This window comes from Eptesicus fuscus, chromosome 24 (genome assembly GCF_027574615.1).
Source record: "Eptesicus fuscus isolate TK198812 chromosome 24, DD_ASM_mEF_20220401, whole genome shotgun sequence".
In the NCBI taxonomy this organism is placed as follows: domain Eukaryota; kingdom Metazoa; phylum Chordata; class Mammalia; order Chiroptera; family Vespertilionidae; genus Eptesicus; species Eptesicus fuscus.
In genome coordinates this window covers 4,958,246-4,984,907 of record NC_072496.1, presented here as the reverse complement: position 1 = coordinate 4,984,907, position 26,662 = coordinate 4,958,246, and the positions used below count along the sequence as shown (strand labels likewise).

At 37.3% G+C, this 26,662-nt stretch overlaps 1 protein-coding gene across 8 annotated transcripts in view; it reads left to right on the top strand.

Annotated features, from left to right (window-relative positions):
* Positions 1 to 25,726, top strand: part of ARID4B (AT-rich interaction domain 4B) — a 63,837-nt gene extending 38,111 nt beyond the window's left edge. For 3 of the 8 annotated variants that reach the window (XM_028157971.2, XM_028157970.2, XM_028157969.2), the window contains exons 17-25: positions 507 to 566; positions 4,845 to 5,102; positions 10,630 to 10,714; positions 11,782 to 11,980; positions 14,258 to 15,466; positions 18,338 to 18,451; positions 20,967 to 21,182; positions 22,079 to 22,225; positions 24,003 to 25,726. In XM_028157971.2, coding sequence (XP_028013772.2) covers positions 507 to 566; positions 4,845 to 5,102; positions 10,630 to 10,714; positions 11,782 to 11,980; positions 14,258 to 15,466; positions 18,338 to 18,451; positions 20,967 to 21,182; positions 22,079 to 22,225; positions 24,003 to 24,130 — 2,416 coding nt within the window. In that variant the 3' untranslated portion in view covers positions 24,131 to 25,726. Of the gene's footprint in view, positions 1 to 506; positions 567 to 4,844; positions 5,103 to 10,629; positions 10,715 to 11,781; positions 11,981 to 14,257; positions 15,467 to 18,337; positions 18,452 to 19,457; positions 19,612 to 20,966; positions 21,183 to 22,078; positions 22,226 to 24,002 lie in introns of those variants that run through there. The other 5 variants (XM_028157974.2, XR_003620718.2, XM_054713145.1 and 2 more) reach the window with 5 other exon arrangements.
* Positions 25,727 to 26,662: the final 936 nt, after the last annotated feature.

Sequence of the window (26,662 nt, the reverse complement as noted above, 5' to 3'; positions counted from 1 at the left end):
ATGCAAATGTAGCAAAAGGTCATATTTTTTATTGATTCTTTTTGCTCTCATCATAGAAATTTGTAAAATTTTCAGCTAGAGAAAAGTACTTCTTACTACATTAAGCTCTGCTAAATAACCAGATAATACAAATTTGGGAAAATGATTTTCGCCAGTGTTTTGTAGGTGGTATGTTGGCTGTAGATTTTGACAGTTGTATTCATTTCTTAAGCAAAAAATAAGAATGGAAAAGTGCTAATAATTAGTTTTTAAAAGGCCAAAATTGTTATGCTGTGTTTTATGTGCAAGTGACATTTACTTGTTTTGGTTAGTTTGGAATGAAGAATTATTTAGCAATGTAATTTGTACACTGCCAGTGGAGCCCTGGGTTTTAAAGGTGATCTTTGGTGTCTACTCTTATTTCTGAGGTTTAAAAACCCTAAACATTCCTCGGTTAGTGGCCCATTTCAATAAGTACAACCAATGTTTTTTAATCATTTTAATATTTTTCTGAAATTTGGCCACAGCATGAAGCCAAGGAGGGAGGAAGAAAAAAGAAAAACATGTTTAGATGAATATAGTAAAAGGTATTTATGTTTGTTACGTATCTGTGTGTACAAAAGTATATATCTCGCATATTCCTTACTGCTATTGCAACTATTAAGAAACTTAGTGAGTAGCCAGCTTTTTGCCTAAAATCTCTTGATCATTTTAGTGTTATTTTGCAAATTTGGCCTCAGCGTGCAGATAAAATTTAAAGGAAAAAAAAACACCTGGGTTTAGATGAATGTAGTTTGTTTGTTCATTATATTTGGTTATAGTTCTCTGTATGTAAATGTTTATTTGAAATTATACATGCTGCCACTGGGGACTGTTTCACCTATTAAGAAAGAACTTAGTAAGGATTCAGCTTTATGCCTAAAAATGTGACATTTAAATCTGCAGCTATTTCTGGAGCATCTACTGTGTCGAAGGCACTCTGATAAGCCTTTATTTTCTCTTTGTTACTAGTAATTATCTTTACTTTTCACATTAGTACTTTAAAAACATTATTATTAGTATAATCTGTATTTTGTAGGGTTTTATTAATTCATTTAATTCTTCAACTATATGGCTTTCTTACTACAGAGATATAGTAGTATATGTCATACCACAAACTGAAATTATCCTGGTGTGACTGCCCTAGTTTGATATTTTTTAGAAGCATTATGTGTTAGAAATGTCCAAAAGTGATTTCTGAATTTTATTAGTTCAGTGCAATAGAAAATTTAACAGTTATAAAGAATTAATATTTAAGTATTTCTCTGATATATAACTTCCACTAAGTAATTAGCTACGACCTATCGATGCCTCCTTGCTTCTGGTTCTGTTCTTGTTCCCAGTCTATGTTGTTCATCATTTCCCCTAGATGAGCGAGATATATGTCACTAGATATATACTAATAAGAACTGAATGTGAGACAAGCAATAATAGTTATGCTGACAGGCAAATGAATCATCTGTAGCGAGCTTCCCCCTGGACCAACAGTTCTTTTGAGACCCAATTTCAATGTCAGTAGTTCCTTATGTGTACATGTCAGCACTGACCCCTCAGCTCTGGATGGTGGACAAATGGTGGCAATGGAGGTCCGACTCCCTCTGGTTTGGTCTCGGCCTAACCCAGGGGCACGGCGTCACCCAGACTAAGGGGCACGTGGCCTCACCCTTACCCAAGGGGCGCGTGGTCCACCCGGGCCTGGGACCCAGCCTCACCCGGATGGATCCAGGGGCGCACGGCCTCACCCGGACCCAGGATCTCTCCCAGACCCAGGGGCACGTGGCCTCACCCGGGCCTAGGTGCACGAGGCCTCATCCGGATCCAGGGACACATGGTCGCACCCGGACCCAGGGAGGCTTGGCCTCTCCCAGACCCAGGGCCACTTGGGCTCACCCGGGCCTAGGTGTACGAGGCCTCACCCGGATCCAGGGACACATGGTCTCACTCGGACCCAGGGACGCTTGGCCTCTCCCAGACCCAGGGCCACTTGGGCTCACCCGGGCCTAGGTGCACACGGCCTCATCCAGATCCAGGGACACATGGTCGCACCCGGACCCAGGGACGCTTGGCCTCTCCCAGACCCAGGGCCACTTGGGCTCACCCGGGCCTAGGTGCACGCCGCCTCACCCGGATCCAGGGACACATGGTCTCACCCGGACCCAGGGACGCTTGGCCTCTCCCAGACCCAGGGCCAGGGCTCACCCGGGCCTAGGTGCACGCGGCCTCACCCGGATCCAGGGACACATGGTTCACCCGGACCCAGGGAGCTTGGCCTCTCCCAGACCCAGGGCCACTTGGTCCATAATAGGTATTGGTAAGCTGTAGCTTTTTTCTTTTTTTAAAAAAATATATTTTATTGATTTTTTACAGAGGGAAGAGAGGGATAGAGAGTTAGAAACATCGATGAGAAACATCTATCAGCTGCCTCTTGCACACCCCCTACTGGGGATGTGCCCGCAACCAAGGTCCATGCCCTTGACCGGAATCGAACCTGGGACCCTTAAGTCCACAGGCCGATGCTCTATCCACTGAGCCAAACCGGTTTCGGCTAGCTTTTTTCTTTTAATTTGTTTCATTGTAAGGAGTGTGACATCAAACTGGGAAATTTTGATATTTCTTTGTGAATTCAGATAGAATGCATTTTACACATTCAAAGGCTGTCTTTCTTGGCATTCTGTGTTGTATCTGGTTTAGTGCACTTACCTCTGATTTTGCTACTGAATTCTTAGAAGAATTTTCTATGACTGATTCAAGCCAGTAATTGTGTTGTCTGATTATATATACATCAGTATATTATTTTCATGACTTTTATTTGATTTGTGTCTGAAGTTGCTATTAAATGTGAAATTTTTATTTTTTTGTTTTGATTTTTTAGTACTGAGGATTAAGTTTTTATTTAGATTAAATAAATATTACTCTGGCTACCACTTAATGTAGGCTGGTGCTTGCAATTCTTGGCATTTATCAGTTGTGCTGAGCGTATTACGTGATGTAAGATACGTTTAGAGTTGTTTTCATTTTTTAAAAAGTTTAGACTTTTTATTCTATCTTTCTGCTTTTATATCATGATTCTGAGGTGCATGATAAATCTCTTGTTTTGTTGTGGCCAGCACAATACATTTCCTTTTTCCCCTGATATTTTAACTTGTACTTTTATATATGTATATAGTATGTAATACACAGATAAAACATTTGTTTAAGTTTGTTAATAATAGCTTATTACCCATAACACCCTTTCTGATAATTTCTTGGATATTTTAGCTTTACTGATCTTTAATTTTAAAGCTGTTAATGTATTTTCAATAATAGAGTTCATATTTTTTATCTTAGATTACAGTAGGTTTCCTTTAGGTTTTAGGTTTTAAGTATATATTCATTTGGCTGTTGTTTGTTTGTTTGTTTATCTATTGTTGAAAGTATTACAGATGTCCACTTTATTTTTCCCATTGATCCCCTCCACGCCCCACCCAACTCTTCCCAGGCCTTCACTCATTTGGCTGTAGATGAGTCTTTAAAAGAGGAATAATTCTTGAGAATCCTTATAGACTTGGGATATATTTCAGAGAAAATTGACACATTTGACACTTTTATGAACTCAGACTTAATTTCATAAGTTTATTGTGCTTCCTTTCATCCCTCACTGTATAGAAGGAAAGAAGTAGAATAAAAAGGGTTATAATGCTGCTTTTATCTCTATTTCTATATTATTTTTGTTGCCTGTATAATTAGGAATGCTAAAATATGTTATTGCTAAAAAGGTTGCATATAAGAATATTAAAAATTGTCAGTGGAAGTTGGCTTTTTGTATAAATATTATTTCTATTAACTTTTAAAGTTTAATGCTCAGCTGTCTTGTGATTCTGTTTTATGATGTTTATTCATTTGTCAGCTATAAAGTGATGGATTCTTTTTGAGAGGAATCTATTGTAATATATTTAGACATACTGCAGAGCAGATAAAAACTTAACTAAATGTCGAGTTTCATACTAATGCATTGATTTTTTGTAATCTAGTGCTTGGAAAGATTTATGGCTTGAGATTCTCTCCAACTTGTTTAATACAGATTTGTGGCTAATATTAGAAAGTACAGGGTACTGAAAAGATCAGAATGGTTGCAGTGCTGCTTCTGAATGGTTTAACTTGGAATTTCATTTGGAACTTTAAAGTTGAGAGAGTTGGTAGAGAAGAATTTCAGTGAATATGGTAAAGAGAGCAGAAATTTTGAAGTTTAGAAGAATAAAAAGAAAAAAACTTGATGGGATATTAATGTGAAGTTAGTAGAATATACTTGTGACAGGTAAAATAACATTTTAGTATATAATATAACATTTGATTTTAGTTGGAGCACATTTTAAAGTTATTAAGACTAGCCATTGGCTAGTAAAAGTTTTTGTTTTAAATATCCTGAGGATGGAAATATTTGAATGAACAGTAATTTTAGTCAGAAAATAGCTTGAGGTGTAATGATTTTTGTTTTTGTGAACCGAGATGTAAAACACTTTCATAATAAAACCTGAGAAAATTGTAACAGTCGACTGTACTAGTTTCTTGCTCAGCAGCACAACTCCTGTCCGTCTGGCTGTTGGAAGTTTTCTTTTAATGCACTTATTTTTCAATGTTCATGTTCTCTAAATGTATCTTTTCTGTAACCACGGTCATCTTATACAGTTTTAGTTTTTAATATTAAGTTGAAAATCAGAGAATTTCATACACATGGAACCTGCTGTTCCCGGAACAATCACAGCCACAATTTTATCAATTTATGTGGTTTGGAACTGAAAAGCTTATGAAGTGTCTTTTATTAACTGCAATTTTTTAAACCTTTCAAGAGATGAAACGAATAAAGAGGAAGAGGAAGATGATGAAGAAGCTGAAGAGGAGGAGGAGGATGAGGAGGAGGAAGAGGATGAAGAGGAGGATGACAACAATGAGGAAGAGGAGTTTGAATGCTATCCACCAGGCATGAAAGTCCAAGTGCGGTATGGACGAGGGAAAAATCAAAAAATGTATGAAGCTAGTATTAAAGATTCTGATGTCGAAGGTGGAGAGGTCCTTTACTTGGTCCATTACTGCGGATGGAATGTGAGGTAACTTGAGTTTTAGCTAGTGATTGCTACCTGAAAACACTGATAAATAATTTCCTATTTTAAAATTTAATTAATGAATTACAGGCTTATTAGTATTTTCATTGAGGTCATAGCACTATGTAAAAAATAAGTAGTTTTTAGTATGTAAATGCCTCGTGTAGTGACTTCCTACCTCCTGTTGTTAATACTTAGAAGACATCCTTAGTGTCTGCCCAATTAATGTTTACATTACATGTGGATTAATCAAAGCGACACTTGGTGAAATGATAGGAAAACCCTTAAAAATGTGAGAGAGATTTGAGCTTCTTGATGTCTACAAGCCAATGATCAGACTTCTTGCTCTCTTGCATTTTCAACTACCTTGCCATAGTAACCTCTCTGTAATCTTCTTAAGTCATCATTTCTTTCCTTCGGACAACATACTTCTTTCAGTAGGCAGGGAGTTTAAAGTTGAGATTGCTTAAGAAGCTGTGGCTATTTCAAGAAGGCCTTATCTCCTCCGTAACAGTGCTTGTGTCACAGTGTTTTTCAGAAGCCTCAGAAATGTATGTTCATGTTTGAAGCACTGTGGTTGCCATGTAAGCGGGTCTGCTTAGCTTAACCAGAGTGCACGTCTCCCTTTCCTACCTAGGGAGCTGAGAGGCAAGACAGAGGTTCGGTTTCAGGTTGGGTTAAACGAAGTGTTTTTCTTACCAAAAGTTTCCTTTGGTTTATCCAAAGAAATTGTGTATTTCAAGTTTGTCCAAAGTTTCTGTCAGTTTTGGGATCTGATCATTTAGGTATCTTTTAAGAAAAACTTCATTTGGGAATATTTAATACTATTTTTGAAATATAGCCTGTGATAGGGTTTAGCCTTTGGAAAGGTAATCATAGAAGTTTTAAGTGGTGGTTTCATGTGTGCCTAGTCTCTTCAAGGAGGAATATAGTTCTCATGCTTTAAATTATAATTTGTTTGGAAAGTCACTAAAAAAATTTCACCTCTTTCTTAAAAATAATACTCTGTTCCTTAAAAGTACATTTTGTGTTGTCCGGTTGCAGCAGTAGGAAACTCTAGAAACGTCTAATCTGATTTCCTTATTTATTGTGAGAAAAGTACAGATCTGATCCATTGGGCTTGTTCTTTATTTCTAACCAGCAAGATTAACAAAGTTTTGAATTTAAGACTTATCTGTCATCAGTGTTGTCCTGAAACAAGCTTTTCCAGATACTACTTTTAAAATCGTGTGTAATTAATTCTGTTTTCCGTTCTTATGCTGCCTAAAAAAATTAATTATTAAATAATGCCCACAATATAGATAAAAGCACATCATCTTTTTGCCTTCTCCTTTCAGTTCTCCTGGTTATTTTGCTAGTTTATTTTATTTTACATTATACACACACACACACACACACATATTTTGCTAGTTTATCTATAACAAGGCAGTTTTCTTAGTAGCCTTTTAAAATGCTTTAAATTCTGTGATGAGTGGATAGAATTTAAGCATTCTCTAACTTTCACTATAATCAGGGCTTGATTGTTTTCTATTAATTATCTCAAACGAGAGGCTTAGTATGTATGTGAGTTGAGACATTCATAAAATTATTCTGTAGTTAAGATAAAACTTTCTGTCTCGTTAAGAAAAGATTGACTAAAAGAAAGTATCCTATCCTAGGAGCACTTGGATTTTAGGGGGTAGGAAATATTCAGTATTTTAGCTTTGAAATTGATAGTGGGTTGGGCAGGATAACGGGAGATTCTCAATGGAGGCATTCAGGGGTTTAATAGTATAGAAAGGAAAAGGAGGACTATTCAACAAGACTTGCTTGTGTCACTGAGAAGGATGCGCTACTCCTGACAGACAGCTCAAGCATTTGTGTGGTCTGAACGTTGAAGAGAAGAGAACTTACCATCTTGGTGAAGAACTATGGGGTGGATCCCCACACACTGCAGCATCGTAGAGAAAACCGCTGTACTTCAGTAGATGGAGCAGTTAACTTTCTTAGTCAGTAGAACAGCATCCTCTTTCTCTGCAATAGAAACCGAGGCTGTCCTGCTGATGAGTAAGGAATCACTGTGGGGAGCATTGGAGATCTTGCTCCCCAGCATGTGTCGTCAGTTTGACTCAAATAAAATTTAAAAAAAAAGGAAAAGAAATCACACGTAATTTTTGCTGCTCCTTCTTGTCTGAAGCTAATCTAATGAGGACTGCAACAAGCCCTCATCAGCTCTACAACTGTTTTCCCATTATTTTTGGAAATTTAGCTTGATCTCTGAATTTACACTTGATGTGAAATTGAAAATGAAGATTTATGCATGAAGGTTCATGAAAGTATTATTTTCAGTGGCAGCCATTCATTACTATGGCAATTTAGAAAATTTCATGTGGGGCTGTTTATGTGAGTTTTGTGTGATCTGAAACATCATTTTCTAGCAAACAGGGTTTTCTTAAAAGGAAAATACCTTAGTTTTTAAAAATACTGTTCTATGTTATTCTTTTTTTTCTAAAATGCTATATAAACCTTTACATTAATGTAATCATTATTTATACCCTTACTTCAAAACTGAAAAATGTGATAACTAGTGAATGAATATTGAACTACTTTGGACCTCCTGGCAACAGAATTGGGAGTAAAGCAGAAATTAAAATCCGAATTAAAAGGATTGGTTTATAAATGCCATACCTGTAGAATGTAGAAACTAATGGATTGGGCTCAACCTGGAGCCCAGACTCCTCTATTCTTCTATATATGGCAACTCTTAATTTTCTGGGGACCTGTCAAACTGTTCTGTAAAGGTTCCAATTTCTCCGTATTCAAATAAAAGTACTATGGCAGTCAAAAGGCTGTGAGAAAATCTTTTGCAGCATACAAAATACTTAGTATCAGATAGTCCTACATGTAGAGAAATGTAAAACAAAGCTTAAAAGCAATAAGGTGAACTTAAAAAATTACTTTTGAGTTGACTAGTTTTTCAGTGCAAGTGAAAATAGACTTTTTTTGTGTGAAATAAAGATTAAGCAGTTATCTTTACCACTCAAATGGGCTTTCTTTCTGTTTTCAACTTAAAAGAATGTTTATTAAACGGGACTTTTCCATTTCGGAGTTTGTAGATTAGCAGGTGTATTTTATGTAAAACATAAAAATTGGACCTGTTTCATTTGGTGGCTTTGTAGATTGGCAGGTAGTCCATTGGTCTAAATGGACACAAATACAGTAACCCCCTAAATTGATCAATTATTAGTAAAGTAAATTTTTGGGATACTTTAGAAACTCAGTATCTGAATCACAGTTGCTAACCCTTTTCAGTGGTCTGTAAGTAAAACCTGCTCTGCCATTGTTCTTAACACTGCTTACTACCTCTGCCTAAAGTCCTATACCTTTGCTTCAGCTGATAGAGTTAAATTCTCCAGGAAAATGGATTGATATCATTACTGTATCATTCTCTTGGGGTGGTTGTGTCAAATCATAAATTATGCTATAATATTTATGTTTCTATCATTATGCTGTTGTTTTCTTTATTATGATGAACACCATTCATGTGCCTTTGGTATGGGTTTAACAGTATTACATGAAATAGAAATACGGAATGCTAATAGCATGGTTAGAATTTTAGCTTTTCAGTAATATACTTTTATTTTTGTTGTATCCTAAGTACATTACTAAAAGCATAAAATTGTGTTCAGTGAGTCTTTATAAATTTTGTTTTAGATATTTTCTCAAATTAAAAATATATGTATAGCCGGAGAGCTCAGAGCATCATTCCAGTAAGCCAAGGTTGCAGGTTCGATCCCCAGTCAGAGCACATATAAAATGCATAAATAAGTGAAACAACAAATTGATGTTTCTCTTTCTCCCTTCCTCTCTCTCTAAAATCAATCAATAAATTAAAAAATAATAAAAAATATGTGTTGAGATTATAATAGGAAATTCATCAAGTAGGTAAATATCAATAAAATTGCTTATAAAGTTTATTATTAATAACTAGTGCTGCTTTTCATCATGACTTGGTCTTTTTTCTATTACAGTGTCCCATAGGTTCTTAATTAAGGGAGGAAACTTCATCTCCTTGCAATGACAGCATAAATTCCCACTTTAGACATGAGGTTTTTAAAAGCTTAGTTATATGATATATGTAACTTAACCTTTTGTTTATAGGAAGTAAGATATAAAGTATTATTGCTCAGCAATTATTAAATGAATATACATTACAGAAAACAAACTACAAATGACTAATATTTTACTTTAATGATTGTTACATTTTGTCTTTTTTAATAATCTGCATATTTCAGATAGTGAGTTTTTAGTATTATGTCAATTGGATTTTGCTTATGAAATTACTTTGAAAATATGTTTGTATTACGTGTAATTTTAATCTCTGATTATGTCTTTTGGGTGTATATTAACATATGCTGATAAGGTTCCTTTGGACATGGTTTAGTTGGGTTGAAGAAGAACCACATCTGAATTGTTGTTGGTCACAGAAACCATTTATGTCTGGTTGACTGATACTCTTTTCCATTTTTATTATTGCTAAGTGGTTGCTTAGGTGATTTGCCAACATATCCAAGCAAAAACTATAAAGCTTTCTTTTTTGAACTCGACTTTTCTCTGGTGAGAGCAATTATGTTATGGTCTCTGAATGATTTCTTCTAGCTTTGTACAAATATTTTAATTCATCACATTTAAAATACAAATGTTTACGTACCTTCTTTCAGAAGGTGCAGAAGGTTTGTGTTGTTCCTTTTGTAATTCCCATTTAGTGTTGCCGTCTCTGCTCACTTGTAAGCTCCCTGCAGGAAGGAGCTGTGCTGCCTTCACTGCTGAGTACCCAGTGCTCAGTGCACAGCCTGTCACGTGATAGGTGCCTATGACGTATTTGTCAGGTGACTCTGCCCTTGTTAGGTGCTTTTGGTCTTGGAGTTCACAGACTTGATCAGTTCAGGGCCCTCTGGTGCGCCTCCATCCCCCATAGGCCAGGGAGTGACCTTCGGAAGTTCAATGAGTTGCTTGTGCATCTTGTCTTTCATGTTTGTTTCATTATTTAGATGACTCAGTAGAAATATTTTCAAATAAGTCATGTACTTACTTGAAAATATTTCATTAGTATTTTAGTTAAATATCTGGTAGGATACTTGTCTAGATCCTATGCTTTAATTATAAGGAATTTATTGATAACAGAATTTAAGAAGTATGGTCTAATCACTAACAGGCAGTCTCAATTTTTAGAGAGAGAGAAACATTAATGTGAGAATGAATATAGATTGGCTGCCTCCTGCACAACCCCTACCAGGAATCTATCCTGCAACCCGGGCATGTACCCTAAACGGAATCATACCTTCAACCCTTCTGTGCATGAGACAGTGCCACGTCGCTCAGGGCAGTTGGTAACTTTATGCATCAAACCAGGAAGTTGAACTAAATGATCTCCAGGGTTGTTTCCAGTTCTAAAATGCAATGATTCTATTTATTTATGAGTTTCTCTTTAATATGCCATAAGTGTCTCTGTGGTATATGTCTGTATATTTATATCAATTTCCTTTAACTTTAGATATGATGAATGGATTAAAGCAGATAAAATAGTGAGACCTGCTGATAAAAATGTGCCAAAGATAAAACATCGGAAAAAAATAAAGGTAAGTGCTTATTTTTCTCTACAACTTTCCCCCCAAAATTATGCATTAAGTATGTGTGCATTAGTGTTAGCAGAGTTAGAAATACTCCTTAAAATAGTTAATTTAGCAAAAGCCAGATTTGGGTACAATAATATTGTCACTTATGGAAAAGCATGTTGGAAACTGTACTAAATGATTGGTGAGACTTTTCTCAGTTTCAACATCGTAGAAGGCCACCCAGCCAGATTTTACTGATCCATGTCAGCCCTCTCCTGCCCCTCTGATTTTCAGCTAGGGACCCCTAAAGTGGTGGGCCTGGAGCCCTGGGTTACGTACTAACTGCACACTGCTCAGGACACAAGGAGGCTTCTTGGTCTGACTGCAGGGAGTGGCTTAGGCAGGTTCCCAGAGATGCCGCTTCGGGGAAGTTGATGTTACTTTTCTGTATGATCCAATTGCTCTTTCTAAGATTAACTCTCTTTCATGTTCTCTTAGAAAGCAGACCATTAGCTTGAGAACAGTTATCTTGTTAATGGCATTTTAATATTTTGAATGGTGTATGTATTTGAGGTGTTTAGTAGTTCTTCTGAAGTACACTTTTCATATTCAAAGTGAGAAGCTGTTTACTTTCCTGCTAAATAATACTCTAGTGGCCCCTAATAGTGAAAGTTTTCCCCTAAAATGGTTATGCTTTTCTCACTGTAACGTTGGGTCCATGGTTAAGTTTTGGTGTAGCTACCCCAAAGGCCTCATCAAGCCCTTTCATCTTCACTCTCAGTCTTTGTTGGAAAATATGGGGTGACATTGGTTAGCACAATTATATAGATTTCAGGTACCCCAGAGACATGCTAGTCTTTTGTTTGCCTGATTGCTAATGTATTTCAGCTATTTAAATATAAATACTAGACAAGAACTTTTTGCTCATCCTGCATTATTTGTTAAATAATATTGAAAAAACATCTGTGGCTGTTTTGAGGGGCTTTTTGTATATTATTGTTATTTAATAATATATTAAAAGAGTTAAAATTAGTATTAACAATGTTACTAATTTATGGCTAACATGAGATACTTTTTTCCCCTTAACCTAGAATAAATTAGACAAAGAAAAAGACAAAGATGAAAAATACTCTCCTAAAAACTGTAAACTGCGACGCTTGTCAAAACCACCATTTCACACAAATTCATCTCCTGAAATAGTATCTAAACTGGATCTTACTGATGCTAAAAACTCTGATACAGCTCATATTAAATCCATAGAAATTACTTCTATCCTTAATGGACTTCAAGGTAAATATAATAAATATCCTTTTTGCATGCAAGTGTTTGTTGTTAGTTTTTATAAATCAAATTCTGTAAAGGTAATTCATTGACATCAAATTGTTTTTTTAATGGAACCAGAATTTTTTTTTGGTTCTATTACTTGAAATGAAACCAGTCATTGATTGAGGCTTAGAAATATTTATGTTAATAGATCCAAGGGCACCAGTAAATTATAGTTAAAATTTAATATTCATCCTATTGTATTGATTCTGTGCTTTTTTTTTCAGGTTCCATCCTTTCTGTTGCCATGGAAAGCACAGTTAGTGTTATGCCATATTAGAATATAAAGTTAAATTGAATTTTTTGTAAAGAATATTTAACTTTGCTTATCTTGATTACATTTATTACATTCTTTTTTATGGTGACATTACTGTTAATATTTACAGCAGAATGAAGTGTAACTATCAGATAATAACAGTAATAAAGACTGGTGGGAGGGGGAGGCTTATAAATCTGGCTGGCAGGGAAAAGAGGGGGAAGATCTGATCTATCAAATGAAGTAAAAGAATGTATCTCCATAAAAGATATTTCACATTTTTTATAACTTGAAGAGTTCAGATTTTTTTGTTAATCCTCATTGGAGGATATTTTTCCATTGATTTTTAGATAGAGTAGAGCGGGACAGAAGGAGAGAAACATCGAGAGAGACACATCTATTGGTTGCCTCCTTCCTGAGCCCTAACCAGGGTTGGGGAGAAATTAGCAAGTAACTAAAAGAGGAAATATCTTTAGAACTGACAGGCAGAAATCTCTAAATGGAAAGAGCCCCTCAAGTACTTAAAGTGATGCAGAAAGAGCCATGCCGCAGTACATTGTTATGAAATTATAAAATAGCAGGGATAAAAACATCACAAAGGCATGAAAGAGTGTTTCAACACTACAAGCAAAAGAGCTAGCTGTACCTTCAAAATTTTGAAGGAAAATAATTTCACCTTGGAATTCTGCACCGGGTTAAACTAATCACACAGTGAAGTTTGAGGGTCAGGATGTATTCAGACATGTAAGGACAAAGAATATCTTCCTCCCATGTGCCTGTTTTAGGAAACTGCTAGGTGGTGCAACACAACAGGGGAGTAAACCGAGCAAAAGGAAGATGTGAGGTGCGTCTGACAGTGCATCTAACAGGGTCTAGGTCAAGATGAGGTGCATCTAACAGGGTCTAGGTCAAGATGAGGTGCATCTAACAGGGTCTAGGTCAAGAGAAAGCCTGTAGGAGCTTCCTGGGATGATGGCTGTTAGAACTGAGCCAGAGAGCAGCCCCCTAGAGGGAGCAGAAAATAGGCGTTCAGGGGAGGGATTGGTGAGTAAGGAAACTGGATAGAATGCTTGACTTCATGGAGCAGGTGAAATAAATGTGGTAGACATAAAAAAAGGAAGACAGCATGAGTAGAAAAGAACTTCTGGAAACTCCTTGAAAAATAAAAGGCTCTACCAGAAAGAAAGTAACAAGTGTACTATTTCTGCACTGAACTATATTTACATGTTATGATACTATATTTAAATAAATATGTATAGGGAAAGTATGGGGAAAGGGGGATGAGGTATTAATGAGAGAAAATCCTCGCTTATATGAGGTTAAACATAAATCAACAAATAGAATATTATTAAGAGATGATGGTAATAACTATCAATAGAAATAGTTATAACCACCTATATGTACTGCTTTGATCATTTAAAAAAATTTAGTTATGCAGGAACACATTGAAAATTTTTAATGTTTTTACCCATCTTAATTGTCTCAATTTTTTTTAAAACTTAAACCTAGTTAAAGAACATACTACATGGATTTCTTAGAATGTTATAGTTAAGATTCCAAATTCTGGAATCAAATGACTTAAATTTAGACTTTCTCTTGACTTTTTCTAGCTATTTGGGGTAGTTTAACCTCTCTAAATCCTAATCTTCTAAACTATAAAAAGGGATGATAAAAACACACTCCTCAAACACACACCTCACAGCTTTAATGAGGTATAATTTACAGACAATAAAATTCACGACTTTTATGTTTACAATTTTATATGTTTTGGCAAAAGTATATAGTAGTGGAACTATTGCTTCAGGCGTGATGTAGACATTATTGGCGAGTGTCTTAACTCTCAGAAGCAGTTTCCTCACTTGTAAAATGGAATAAAACCTGGCGAGCAGGGTGGCTATAAACATAGGAGCTAATATATAAAGTGCGTGGCGCAGAGAAGATACTGCTAATCTTCCTCTCATACATCATTTTTCTTCTTTCTTTTCTAGCTTCTGAAAGTTCTGAAGACAGTGAGCAGGAGGATGAGACAGGTGCTCACGACATGGACAGTACTGGCAAAGAGGAATCGAAGACGGAGTATTTGGCCCACGCCAGAAATGACCTTCTTTCAAAGGAGGAACAGAACAGTTCATTTTTGCTAGAAGAAAGCAAGGTCCATGCAGAGTTGGTAATATCTAAACCAGCGTCGAAATCTCCAGAAAGGTTAAGAAAAGATATAGAAGGATTGTCCGAAGATACTGATTATGAAGAAGATGAAGTCACAAAAAAGAGAAAGGATGTCAAGAAAGACACCCCCGATAAATCCTCAAAGCCACAGGTCAAACGTGGAAAAAGAAGGTATTGCAACACAGAGGAGGGTGCAAAAACCGGGTCGCCCAGCAAAAAGGACGAGAAGGCCAAGAACAAAGAATCGCTTTGCGTAGAAAACAGTAGCAACAGCTCTTCCGATGAAGATGAAGAAGAAAAAGCAAAAGCAAAGCTGACACCAACTAAGAAATACAACGGTTTGGAGGAAAAGAGAAAATCTCTGCGGACGACTGGTTTCTATTCGGGATTTTCAGAAGTGGCGGAAAAAAGGATCAAACTTCTCAACAACTCGGATGAAAGACTTCAGAACAGCCGAGCTAAAGATCGCAAAGACGTCTGGTCAAGTATTCAAGGCCAGTGGCCCAAAAAGACGCTGAAGGAGCTTTTTTCTGACTCGGACACAGAGGCCGCAGCTTCCCCTCCGCACCCGGCCCCGGAGGAGGGCCCGGCCGAGGGGACCCTGCAGACAGTGGCCGAGGAGGAGAGCTGCTCTCCCGGTGCCGAGCTGGACGCACCGCTGCCCGCCAGCGCCGACAGCCAGCCCGCCGAGGAGAAACCCCTGGAAGCCAGCGACAAAAAGGCGGACTTTCCAAGCAGTGGCAGCAATTCAGTGCTCAACACCCCTCCCACCACCCCGGAGTCCCCGTCCTCCGTCACCGTCACGGAGGCCGGCCAGCAGCAGTCTTCTGTGTCCGCATCAGACGCCCTGGCCCCACACCAGGAAGAGGTGCGAAGCATCAAGAGTGAGACCGACAGCACGATCGAGGTGGACAGCGTGGCGGGGGAGCTCCAGGACCTGCAGTCCGAGGGGAACAGCTCGCCCGCCGGCTGCGACGCCAGCGTGAGCTCCAGCAGCAGCACCCAGCCCGAGCCAGAGCCTTCGGAGAAAGGTGAGCCGTGCAGCCGGGGCCTGCCTTAGGGCCCCCTCCTACCTTCCTGTGGCTTCTAAGGGAGCACTAGTGTGAACGCGGTACAAATGCAAACTTGCAAAGTCACTTGAGTAATGAGTAGTGGAATGCATTTATCTCAAAGCTTGAGCAGGACTCAGCCTCCTCGGCACCCAGGCCCAGTCCAGACCTGTTAGAAAATTCCTTCTACACCGGTCGACTCTGGGGCCTGAGCAGCGTAAATATATTCTGTAACGTTGTGTTTGCAATTGTCATGTGCAGTTTCTCACGACCATTTTGATTTGTTGACAGACCCCTCCAACCTTAACCAAATCTGTATGTAGGGGTTTGGAGCAGCCAACTGGCCAGGCACTGCTTTCCTCAGACAACCGTGTCAAACTGAGTTTCAAGCCTGACTAACTTGTGTGAGTTTGTAAAGGAATTTGATGCTTTTGTAGATGCATAGCTCCCAAGTTGAAGGACCAGTGTGTATGTTACTAACCTGCAGTGATACTTTTTTGACTTTCCGTGACGTCGTTAAAAGTGGAAATTCAAATGAGTAGTTTCCAAAAGTATTAGTACCTTTCGATGGTGCCATAGCTGTACTTCTGTCATCATTTTTCTTATAAACCACTTCGCTCAGGTGTCTTTAAATTGGTATACTCCAGTCTGACACTTGGCTTCAAAGCACTCTTTTCCATTGTAAAGGCAGAGCACGAGGTAGGGTATGTGTTTTATGTAACATACCAGCTTTTATTATGCCAGCTTTAGGGTCTTAGCTAAGCTTAAGAGAGAGGATCCAAGTTTTCTCACACAAATCATCTTCTCCTCTTCCAGCTTTATTGAGATATAATTGCTATAACATTGTCACACAAATCTTGACTTAAAATATTTATCTTGGAACAATAAATACTAAGTAAAAAATATAATTGCTATTAAATTGGGATGTTCTTTGTTTTTTTTACATTCACGGATATAGCTACTATGATTGTATTTGTCTGCCATACTATTTTATGGAACTGAATTGTCCAGGCATAAATAATCTTCAAAATTAGAGAAGCCTTTGTCATAAATGATTAGAGAGACTTTCGACAATAGCATGATAAAATTTTAATACTTATCATTCTTACAAGATTGTATCCTTAACTGTGTTCCTCATGAAAGATTAAATTTTTTAAAAAAAAAGATATGGTAGTCCTTCTGAATTTTAATCTTGAGTAGGTTAAAAAGAAACATGAGAACTTCCAGATTTAGGGTAGCAGAGACCATCTTCTTTATCTTGTCACAGCATATAGTATTTTTAAATTATTTATTCCTTTACTTTAAAAAAAATAATTTTCATTGAACTTTAGAGAGAAAGGAAGGGGGGAGGGAGAGAGAGGAAAAAACATTGATGTGACAGTGAAACATCGATCAGTTGCCTCCCGCATGTGCCCCGACTGGGGATCGAACCCCCAACCTGGGCATGTGCCCTGACTGGGAACGGAACCCATGACCTTTTGGTGTATAGGATGACCAACCAAGCCACACTGGCCAGGGCAGGGATAACTTTTTAAGCACGTGTTTGACAATACCTTACTTTAATGAAGTTGTCTATTGATATTAGAGAATTTGCATTGCATTAAAAATAAAAATGTAAGTCCTGCAATTTAGATTTAGGATTTTCCTCCAATTTAGCCTACATTAACCTGAAAGTTTCAGAATTAAACTCTTGAGGAAAAATCTGGCAATTATTTTTAAGAGTCTGCTTCTAAATAATATCTAAGTCACCTTCTCTATGTTTTATTTTGTTATATTAAAATAGCATTAGGAAAAGTTATCAATAGATACACTCATTAAAAAGGAAATCTATTTAAAGTTTCAAACAAACAGCTCTTTTATTTTTTGACCATGGAAGCCATGTCTTATATACTCAAAGTTGAGTTTACCACTGGTAATAGGACTAAGAAACGTTTTTGTCGCAAACATGGCATAATTTTATCCTAATATTGATTATATCATGTTATTATAGTATGTGACATTGGAACTGAATAGATAGGACTTTATCTATGGAAAAAGAACTTAACTGTGTAGTCCGGGAGAAAATACTTACAGTTAGAAAGCATCAGAAACACAGGAGATGCTGAGGACCAGATTAGTAAAAAGAATGTATAGAAACGACAGTGTAGAGTAGTGAGCCATCAGTGAAGCCTCAGCAGCAGGGAAAGTAGGGAACATTTGGGACTTGGGCTAGGCCTTGAGGGAAAGGAGACACTTATAACATTTTGGATAATCTTCTACCAAGAAGAGGAACTGTTACTTAGAACTGCTTTGCTGGATTTGTAAATGGTGTGTGTGTTAACCAGAGCCCTGAGAACTAAGTTCCCGATGAAATAAATAAATGTGTAATATAACTGTGAATTACTACTAAAATTTATCCCATTCGTATCATATCATTTACAATTATATTAATATCATTATAAGATATATCATTAATATTTAACCTGTAATTAAATTTTAATATTTTGGTTTTACTGAATTTTAACAAATTTTACTTTTTGTTTTCAGCATATGCCCGTTTTTGAATTACTACTAGACTTATAAGCTCTCAGTACTATATTGAGAACTATTTTCAGTTTATATCTGATTTTTCTAAGAAGAATGTTCACACTTCACTTGCTTTAAAAACAAACAAACCCTCTAACGTAATAAGTCAGCTCATTAATAACAATTTATTTGAAAAATAACACTAAGTTCGATGATAAATTTATAAATCTCGTAAGAGCATGTATAGTTTCAGAATTGTTCTATACTTATAAAATGTGGAATTAAGTTATACCTAGGAAAAGCTTGATTTTTATATTATGTTACTTAATAATTTCTTTCCCATCGTAGCCTGTACAGGTCAGAAAAGAGGGAAAGAAGCTCAGGGAGGAGGAAGTTCATCAAAAAAGCAGAAACGAAGCCATAAAGCAACAGTGGTAAACAACAAAAAGAAGGGAAAAGGCAGTAAGTTGTAAAACCTCTAATTTTTTAGATATAAAAATAATGGCGGATATGGTGATCACTTTGTAAGGTATATAAATGTTGAATTACTATTTTGTAAGCCTGAAAGTAATTACTGTATGTCAACTATACCAGTAATTTAAAAAATTATGGCGGTTATTTTTCCCCATTAAGGTATTCAGGATATGGTATATAAGTCAATATATGTATTTTATTTAATCCTCACCAGAGGATATGTTTTTTATTGATTTGAGAGAGAGGAAGGATGTCAGAAAGAGAGAGAGATGAGAGAGAGAGAACCATTGATTGGTTGCCTCCTGTACAAACCCGAAACCTGGGTATGTGCCCTGACTGGGAATTGAACCTGAGACCTTGCAGTGTATCTATGGATGACGCTCCAACCAACTGAGCCACACCGGCCAGGGCTAAGTCAGTATTTTAATTTTGTCACTACCCACAAAATGTCACACAAGTCTTCAGATCGTAGGTAAATTCTTGGATTAAGCAGTTTGGTCTTATTCAGCAGTGTCATTCATTGCTGATGAATGAGCCAGTGATCTTTTTTAAAATAACAGCTACCGCTCCTGTAATGTAAACAACGTTTCCATGTTTGTTTTATGCTCCATAGTTCTTTCCCCTTGTCATATCACATTATGAAATGCTTCAGTTCTGTATTATTTTTATTACGATAAATTGATTGCTTTGTCATTCTTCAAGGCAAAATCAGCCTAGAAGAGAACAGTCAAGACAGCTTTGGCGCTGTCATCCCAACAACTCCAGCTACCACCTTGATCTTGGGTACCTCAGCCATGTGGCCAAGAGTAGCCATGAGCAGTATATACTGTGCACATTGGTTAAAGGGGGCTCTAACTGAAGACTTAACTTTAGCAATGACTGTTCATCGGCCTACAGGGATATATATACTGTATTTCTCCTGAGAGCTGCACATGTTATCTCTCTCTTGTAGACGAAGTGAGAAGCGGAAAATATGTAAAGAATTTTTTTTCAGGTGCCCCACACTGACTCCTGCTGCTCTTCCAGGAGACTCCTGCCACCTCCACTGCCTGACCTTGGCTCTCGGCCGGCTTGGCTGCACTTCAGTGCAGAAAGGGTTATGCGGCCAGCGCCCCGAGGTTCTGCTGAGCCCATATGACTTCCAGGCGGTGAATATGGCGTTCCTTGGGGCCCCGGGCGGCTGTGCTCAGCAAGGCCATGAGAGCCAGGCTGAGTCAGACCACTGCATCATAGTGGGCCAAGCCTTGGGGGCTTAGCGAGGAGTTGCCAGGGGTTCCAGAGCAGCAGTGGGGGGTCTGGGCGGGGATTTGATTAGGAAACGTGTAAGAGAGTGGTGGCGTCTCTTTATTCCTAGAACACCACCTGGAGGAGATGTATACACCTTCCCTGTCTGGAGTATTTTTCAGGCCGTGAGAGCCTAACTATATTCTTTTATTTTTGGTAGCTGTTGTTAAATGAAGAATCAATAAATAGATGCCAATTTGATCGTCAATTATTTGGAGTAACTGATAGGATAGTTAAAGCATTTTTTATTACACTATGATGTTTTTGTCTTCAAGACTTTAGCATTTAAATGACATTTCCTAAGAGGGGTCATCTTCAGCAAGACAGTTAACATTCATATAATTTAAGATAAAACTTTTGATTGCTTTCTTTCATTTTAATTATTGGTCTTACACCTTGGTAAATCAGAATGAGGATACCATCCATTCTTTGAAAATAATTTAGTTAAATGAATTAACTCTCATGGAATCTAAAATAATACTTTTTATCCAGAAAGAGGAAATTGATGGGAAAATCAGTGCCATCATCTTAGTCAATCACATGTTAAACTTATCAAGGTGTTAACCATTTCTATGGTACTGAGGCTTTAGTCAGCAAAACAGATGTAACATAATATTGCATAGCCCTCAGAATTTTTCATAAATTACTGAATCCATTTATCAGGGTAAAACTGATGGTTTATTACAGTCAGCAAGCTGTTATTTAAGAAATTCATTATATGTATCAAAGTTTAGTGTTTACTCCCGAATAATCTTTATTGAACATGATGATTGTGCATCATTGTTTATTTGTGGCCAAAGGAGTAGGATACATTTATACAATCTAAAATGTTAAAATTAAGAAGATTCTATAATGAGTCGGTTTAAAAGATTCCGTATTCTATTTTTTTATATATTAACATAATGGAATAAAAAGCCATTCAGATAATTACTGTAATTTGACAGTTTACCAGGTATAATGGAAGATTAGGGTTGTTTTTTGTGTTGTTTTTTTTTTTAAAAATACTATTGGCAACTCAGGTAAGAAGAGTTTCGTTTTGATAACTGTGCCGGTGCATTGTACACGATGATTTTCCAAGCGTTTAGGCAGCTTCTATAAAGCAAGTTGTATACTGTAGTAATAAGTTCACATGGTTAACTTTAAATTGTCCATTAAAACCTGTGACAAAACCTTTGGTACTTTTCCGTTTCCAATGCTTTCCTTTCGCTTGTGTTTTCAGCCAACAGTAGCGACAGCGAAGAGCTTTCTGCCGGGGAGAGTGTCACCAAGACCCAGCCGGCCAGATCCCTCTCCGCGGGCGTGAAGGCTCACAGCGCCAAGTCGCCTGCGCGGACACAGTCGCCAGGGAAATGTGGGAAGAATGGGGATAAGGACCCTGATCTCAAGGAACCCAGTAACCGGTTACCCAAAGTTTACAAGTGGAGCTTTCAGATGTGTAAGTGGCAGGTGCTGGATTGACAGTTGAGTCAATCTGTAGAAACTTCATCCTGGTAACTCTTGATGCGAGTAATTGAAAAGCAGTTTATAACCAAGCTTAAGAGACCCAGTAACCAGCTGCATCATAGAGACTTTATTTGGATCTTGATTTAAATAAACAGATTGCTAAAAGAAAAATTTGAAGGTAATTGAGGAAAATAGCAACTTTGGCTAGGTATTTCTGATACGGGGTGGGGAGTGCAAGGGGTATAAATGAGACAAGATTCGACATGAATTGCTAATAACTGAAGGTGGATGATGGATGTATGGGGCTTCATTATACTACTCTATATTTCTGTGTACATGAGAAATCTCCATAATACATATATTTATTTTGGGGGATGGAGACTACCCCAGATTTTCTTACACAAAAAAATATTCTTAGGATATTGAAAATTGCTTTAGAGCCTTTGAAAAAAAGTTTCTCCAATTTAAAAGTTATACATATGTACTCATAAAAAAATCTAAAAAGGATTTTAAAAAATGTATCCACAGTCCTGACTTTTGAAAATATAAACAATTTTAACGTTTTGGTGTCTTCCCAGTCTTGTTTCTAAGTATGAGTTTATACGATATACTGTGATGATACTGTACATGATGTGGAATTTTTAGCATACATGTGTAGGTTGTAAGGTCTTTAATTCTCCACACTCATTAGTCCAATAAGTATTGTGCATATATTATGTACCAGTCATTGTTCTAGGCTAAGAAAAAGATCTTAGGGAAACAAATTTACAATCCTTATTTTTAGTTTTTCTTTTTGACCTCATTCTATAGCCACACTATATGTTGTTTCTTTTATATCTTAATATTTTGTTCAAAAATACATATTAATAAAAGTTTTAAAATTTACAGCGGACCTTGAAAATATGACAACTGCTGAACGCATCACAATTCTTCAAGAAAAATTGCAAGAAATCAGAAAACATTATCTGTCATTAAAATCTGAAGTAGCTTCCATTGATCGTAGGAGAAAGCGTTTGAAGAAGAAAGAAAGAGAAAGTAAGTGTTTTTTACCATTACTTGCACATAAAGCAGCTGTGACTCTGCATTAGACTCACAGGAGTTTGTCCTGTATGTCTTTAGGCAAGTTCTTTAAGCTGTCTTATTTTCCTCACCTATCAAATGGAAAAATTTGCCGAAAGAAAAATGATCTCAAATCATAATGTTCACTTTCATAGAGCGTACAGTCTGCCCCCAAAAAATCCTAATAAAATTTCGGTTAGTGAAAAGTGCTGTGGCCCTAGCCTGTGTGGCTCAGTTGGTTGAGCTTTGTCCCATGTACTGAGAGGTCACAGGTTCGATTCCCTGTCAGGGCACATGCTGGGGTTGTGGGCTCGATCCCCAGTAGGGGGCATGCAGGGTCAGCCGATTATTGATTCTCTCATCATTGATGTTTCTTATCATCCTCTCCCTTCCTCTCTGAAATCAATAAAAGTATATTTAAAAATAAAAATGAAAGTGCTATGAAGAGAATAGACTGAATCTGAAGGGAAAACTTGTCAGTTTCAGCACAGGCTGCCATGACAGTGCCACAGACTGGTATGTGGCGCCAGTGTTGGAAGTGAGGAAGACCTAGAGAAGACAGGTTGAAGGCTGTGGACAGAGAGGACCAGAAGCTGCTTTACTCCTGTTACTTTTTGAAATGCCTCTTGGACTTCCAAGTGGCACGCCAGGTAGACAGTGGGATATAGAAGTTCGTAGCTCAGGGGAGAAATCAAGACTACGGATAGAATTTTCAAGTCATTTGCGTATCTATAGTACAACAGTTACTGCACATGGTTTTTTAAGCCCCAGTACTTGAGTAAGTCACCCAGGAAAGAAGTGTGGATCGGACACAGGAAACCTGGAATAAGCCAGCTTTTATAGGTGGAGCGAGGAGAAGCCAGAGCAGCAAGGAGTAGCCGTGAATGAAGAAAACCAGGAGAAGATGGCCAAGAAAAGAGTTTTAGGAGGAGGGGAGTAGCCCGCTGTGCGATGCAGTAGTTGAGCTGTGGACCCTTTTGTTCCATTTTAAGAAGCAGTTAGCCTTCCATTCTCACACCATTTAAATTCACAAGGAAGTCCAAACACAGAAAGATACAGGAATTAGGGGGAAGGGTTTGGGGTGGATTATAGATTTTTTTCTATTGGATTCAAAGCTCTTTCTGGCATTTGTTTTATTATTACATAAAGTTGGCTCTCTTGTATTTCCATGCCCTGATAGGCTGTCTCTTTGTCTATCCAGGCAGGAGCAGTTCCTAGTCTGTGCTTTCTATTCCATCTGCTTAGCTTCTTGAGAAATAACTTGGTTTTCCTTTCTTTATATTATAGGATTGTGAGAATTAACTGTTCTTTTTTTTTTTTAAATCCTTACCTAAAGACATGCTTTTTATTGATTTTCAAAAGAGGAAAGGAGAGGGAGAGAGAGAGGAACATCAATGTGAGAGTGAAACATCGATTGGTTGCCTCCCACTCACACCCTGACTAGGGATCAAACCCGAAACCTGGGTATGTGCCCTGACCAGGAATTGAACCCACAACCTTCTGGTGTACAGGATGACACACCAACCAACAAAGCCACATCAGCCAGGGATGCTTTTTTTTTTTTTTTAATTTATTTATTGTATTTATTGGGGTGATTTTGGTTAAAAAAGCTACGTAGGTAACATTGACTGCTCTTGTAAGCTAAATAATTTTGGAGAATACAGGCGAATTGTAGTCCAGTGATTCACTCCTGTTTCTTGCTGGGTGTACAATTTATTTTTAAGCTATTGATGGGGTTTCCCTTTCCCTTTAGGTGCTGCTACATCCTCATCCTCTTCTTCACCCTCATCCAGCTCCATAACAGCTGCTGTTATGTTAACTTTAGCTGAACCATCAATGTCCAGCGCATCACAAAACGGAATGTCAGTTGAGTGCAGGTGACAGCAGGACTTGCTAAAGCACTTTGCACTTAATGGCTGTGAGGGCCACGTCTTTTTTATACTGCACAGTGGCACAAAAAAATCAGACAAAGCACTATTTTATATTTAAAAAATGTTTCTTGACAAGCTGACTTGGCACTTAAGTGCACTTTTTTTATGAAGAAAAAGTACAATGAACTGCTTTTCCTCAAGCAATAATTGTTTCCAACTTGTCTGGGAATTGTGTGTCTGGTGACTTGAAGGCCTTCCACTGTGGCTAATGGAGGCTTTTCACTGCCTGTAGAGACAATACAGTAAGCGCAATTATTGGGTGGCCAGAAAATGGTAAGATAACTTACTGTATATGTATTCCCTTGTATTTTGTTAAAGCTGGAGCATTTGATATTTTTCCATTTATTTATGAAAAAAATATGAACCTATTTTCATTTGTACAAGCTAATTGTTTTTTAAAGAGAGTCACTTTGCGGTGGCTTTAATTGTATAAGTCAAGCACATGTAATAAATTCAAAACCTGCCGTTAACAGGACATCAGACATCAGTCCTGGTAACCAAATATTAAAGATTCTCTTTAAAAAAGACTGAACATGTTTACAGGTTTGAATTAGGCTAAAAGGTCTTGCAGTGGCTTTTCATACCCCTTCAAATTGGAATGGAACTACTGTACTTTGCCATTTTTCTATAAATCAGTATTTTTTTTTAATTTTGATATAATACATTGTGTGAAAAAAGAAAATGGCTAATAAACTGTATTAAATCTTAAACAATGTATAAAGATTGTATTTAGCCAGTTCAAAGTGTATATTTATTCATAATGAATTATAACAGTTATATTTTTGTGTTTTCTTGTAAATGTTTCTTTTCCTTAAATACAGATAACTCATTTGTATTGCTTATTTTATTATGAGCTACAACAAGAGGACTTCAGGAACAAGTAAACTGTATTAGTATGGTTCAAGGTTGAAGTATAAATAGGTAATCGGGTAGTAGACCTATGAAATTAAATGCCTTGTATAAAATAAATGAACGCAGAATTGTTTTCACTTGTATTGACTTTATGTTGTATGATTCCAACCTCTGTTCTGTTTGGCACTTGTATTTAATTCTCCACCTTTGTAAGACATTTGTATATTGCGGATGTGTTCATTCAAGCTATTTAATACCTGGCACTGTTAATACACAGTACTTTACTGTACAGACTGTTTTACTGTTTTAATTGTAGTTCTGTGTACTTTTTTTTTTTTTTAATGGGGCTGGCATGTTTTATTTGTTTTCAGGCAATATGATGTGAGAATTTTGAAGCGTTTTGTTGTAGATGCTAACGTGTCAGAATCCTTTACATTCAACTTTTCTAAGAAAAGCATTTTCAGTCTTGTAGTGTGTGCTTACAGTAACTAATTTTGTTGAAAATGGTTTCAAGTTACTCAAATTTGTACAGGACTGTAAAGATTTGTTGACAGCAAAACATTGAAGAAAAAGCTTATAGAATAAAAGCTATAAAGTATATATTAGGATCTGCAAACAATGAAGAATTATGTAATATATTGTACAAATGTAAGCAAAGGCTCTGAATAAAATGCCATAGTTTGTGAGTCATTGATTTTGTTTCTAAAAGATTAAGTAATTTTGGTTCATTTATGTACGTGATGACTGACTACAACATATATCTCCAGGCTATATTGTCAGGAGGGGTTAATTGACATACAGAAAGGGGAATGTTCTATCCATAAAAATTAAAAGTCCACTAACCAGATACAGGATTTATTAGGCCTCCTTTTATCTTTGTATACAGTTTTGCTTGAGTCTGAGCATGATGAATACCTAAGACTTGGAGATTTGTCTAAAGAATAAAATCAAGACTTTTCTTTAACATACTTGAAACCATTACCAGCAGCTCCCCCCCCCCTTTTTTTTTTTAATTGATTCTAGAGAGAGAGGGAGAGAGAGAAAGAGAAATCCATGTCTGTTATCCAGTACGCACACCTAGGCAACCTAGGGAATGCTTCCTGACAGGGAATCGAACCTCTGCCCTCTGGTGCTTGGGACAAAGCTCCAGCCAACTGAGCCACACTGGCCAGGGCACCACCTTTTTTTCCTTTAAATGGTAATTGTGTTTTAATTTGCATGGACCCTTGTTGGTCTCATACTTTTAGTGTACCCTACTCATGCACATGGGAATGGGTGGGCATTGCTGAAACAGTAGTCAGGCCCTGCCCTCACAGAGTCCTGTTGACTTGGCTGCAGTAGGACCTGGATATTGATCTTTTTCTTAGGTCTCCAGTGATTTAATGTGCTTCAGGTTTGAGAATCACCGCTTTGCTTCAAACCTTTTAAGATCAATAGTTTCTTTGACCCATTTAATGAACTTCCCACAGAGAGAAAATACTGTTTTAAAAACATACTGTTTCAAGGCCTATAAAGCTCAAATGTGTACTTTTTTACGATTTATTTATTATTGTTTAAAGTATTGCATGTCTTTTTTCCCCATTGACACACACATCCCCCCCCCTCCACTCCCACCCCGGAGGGCAAGCCC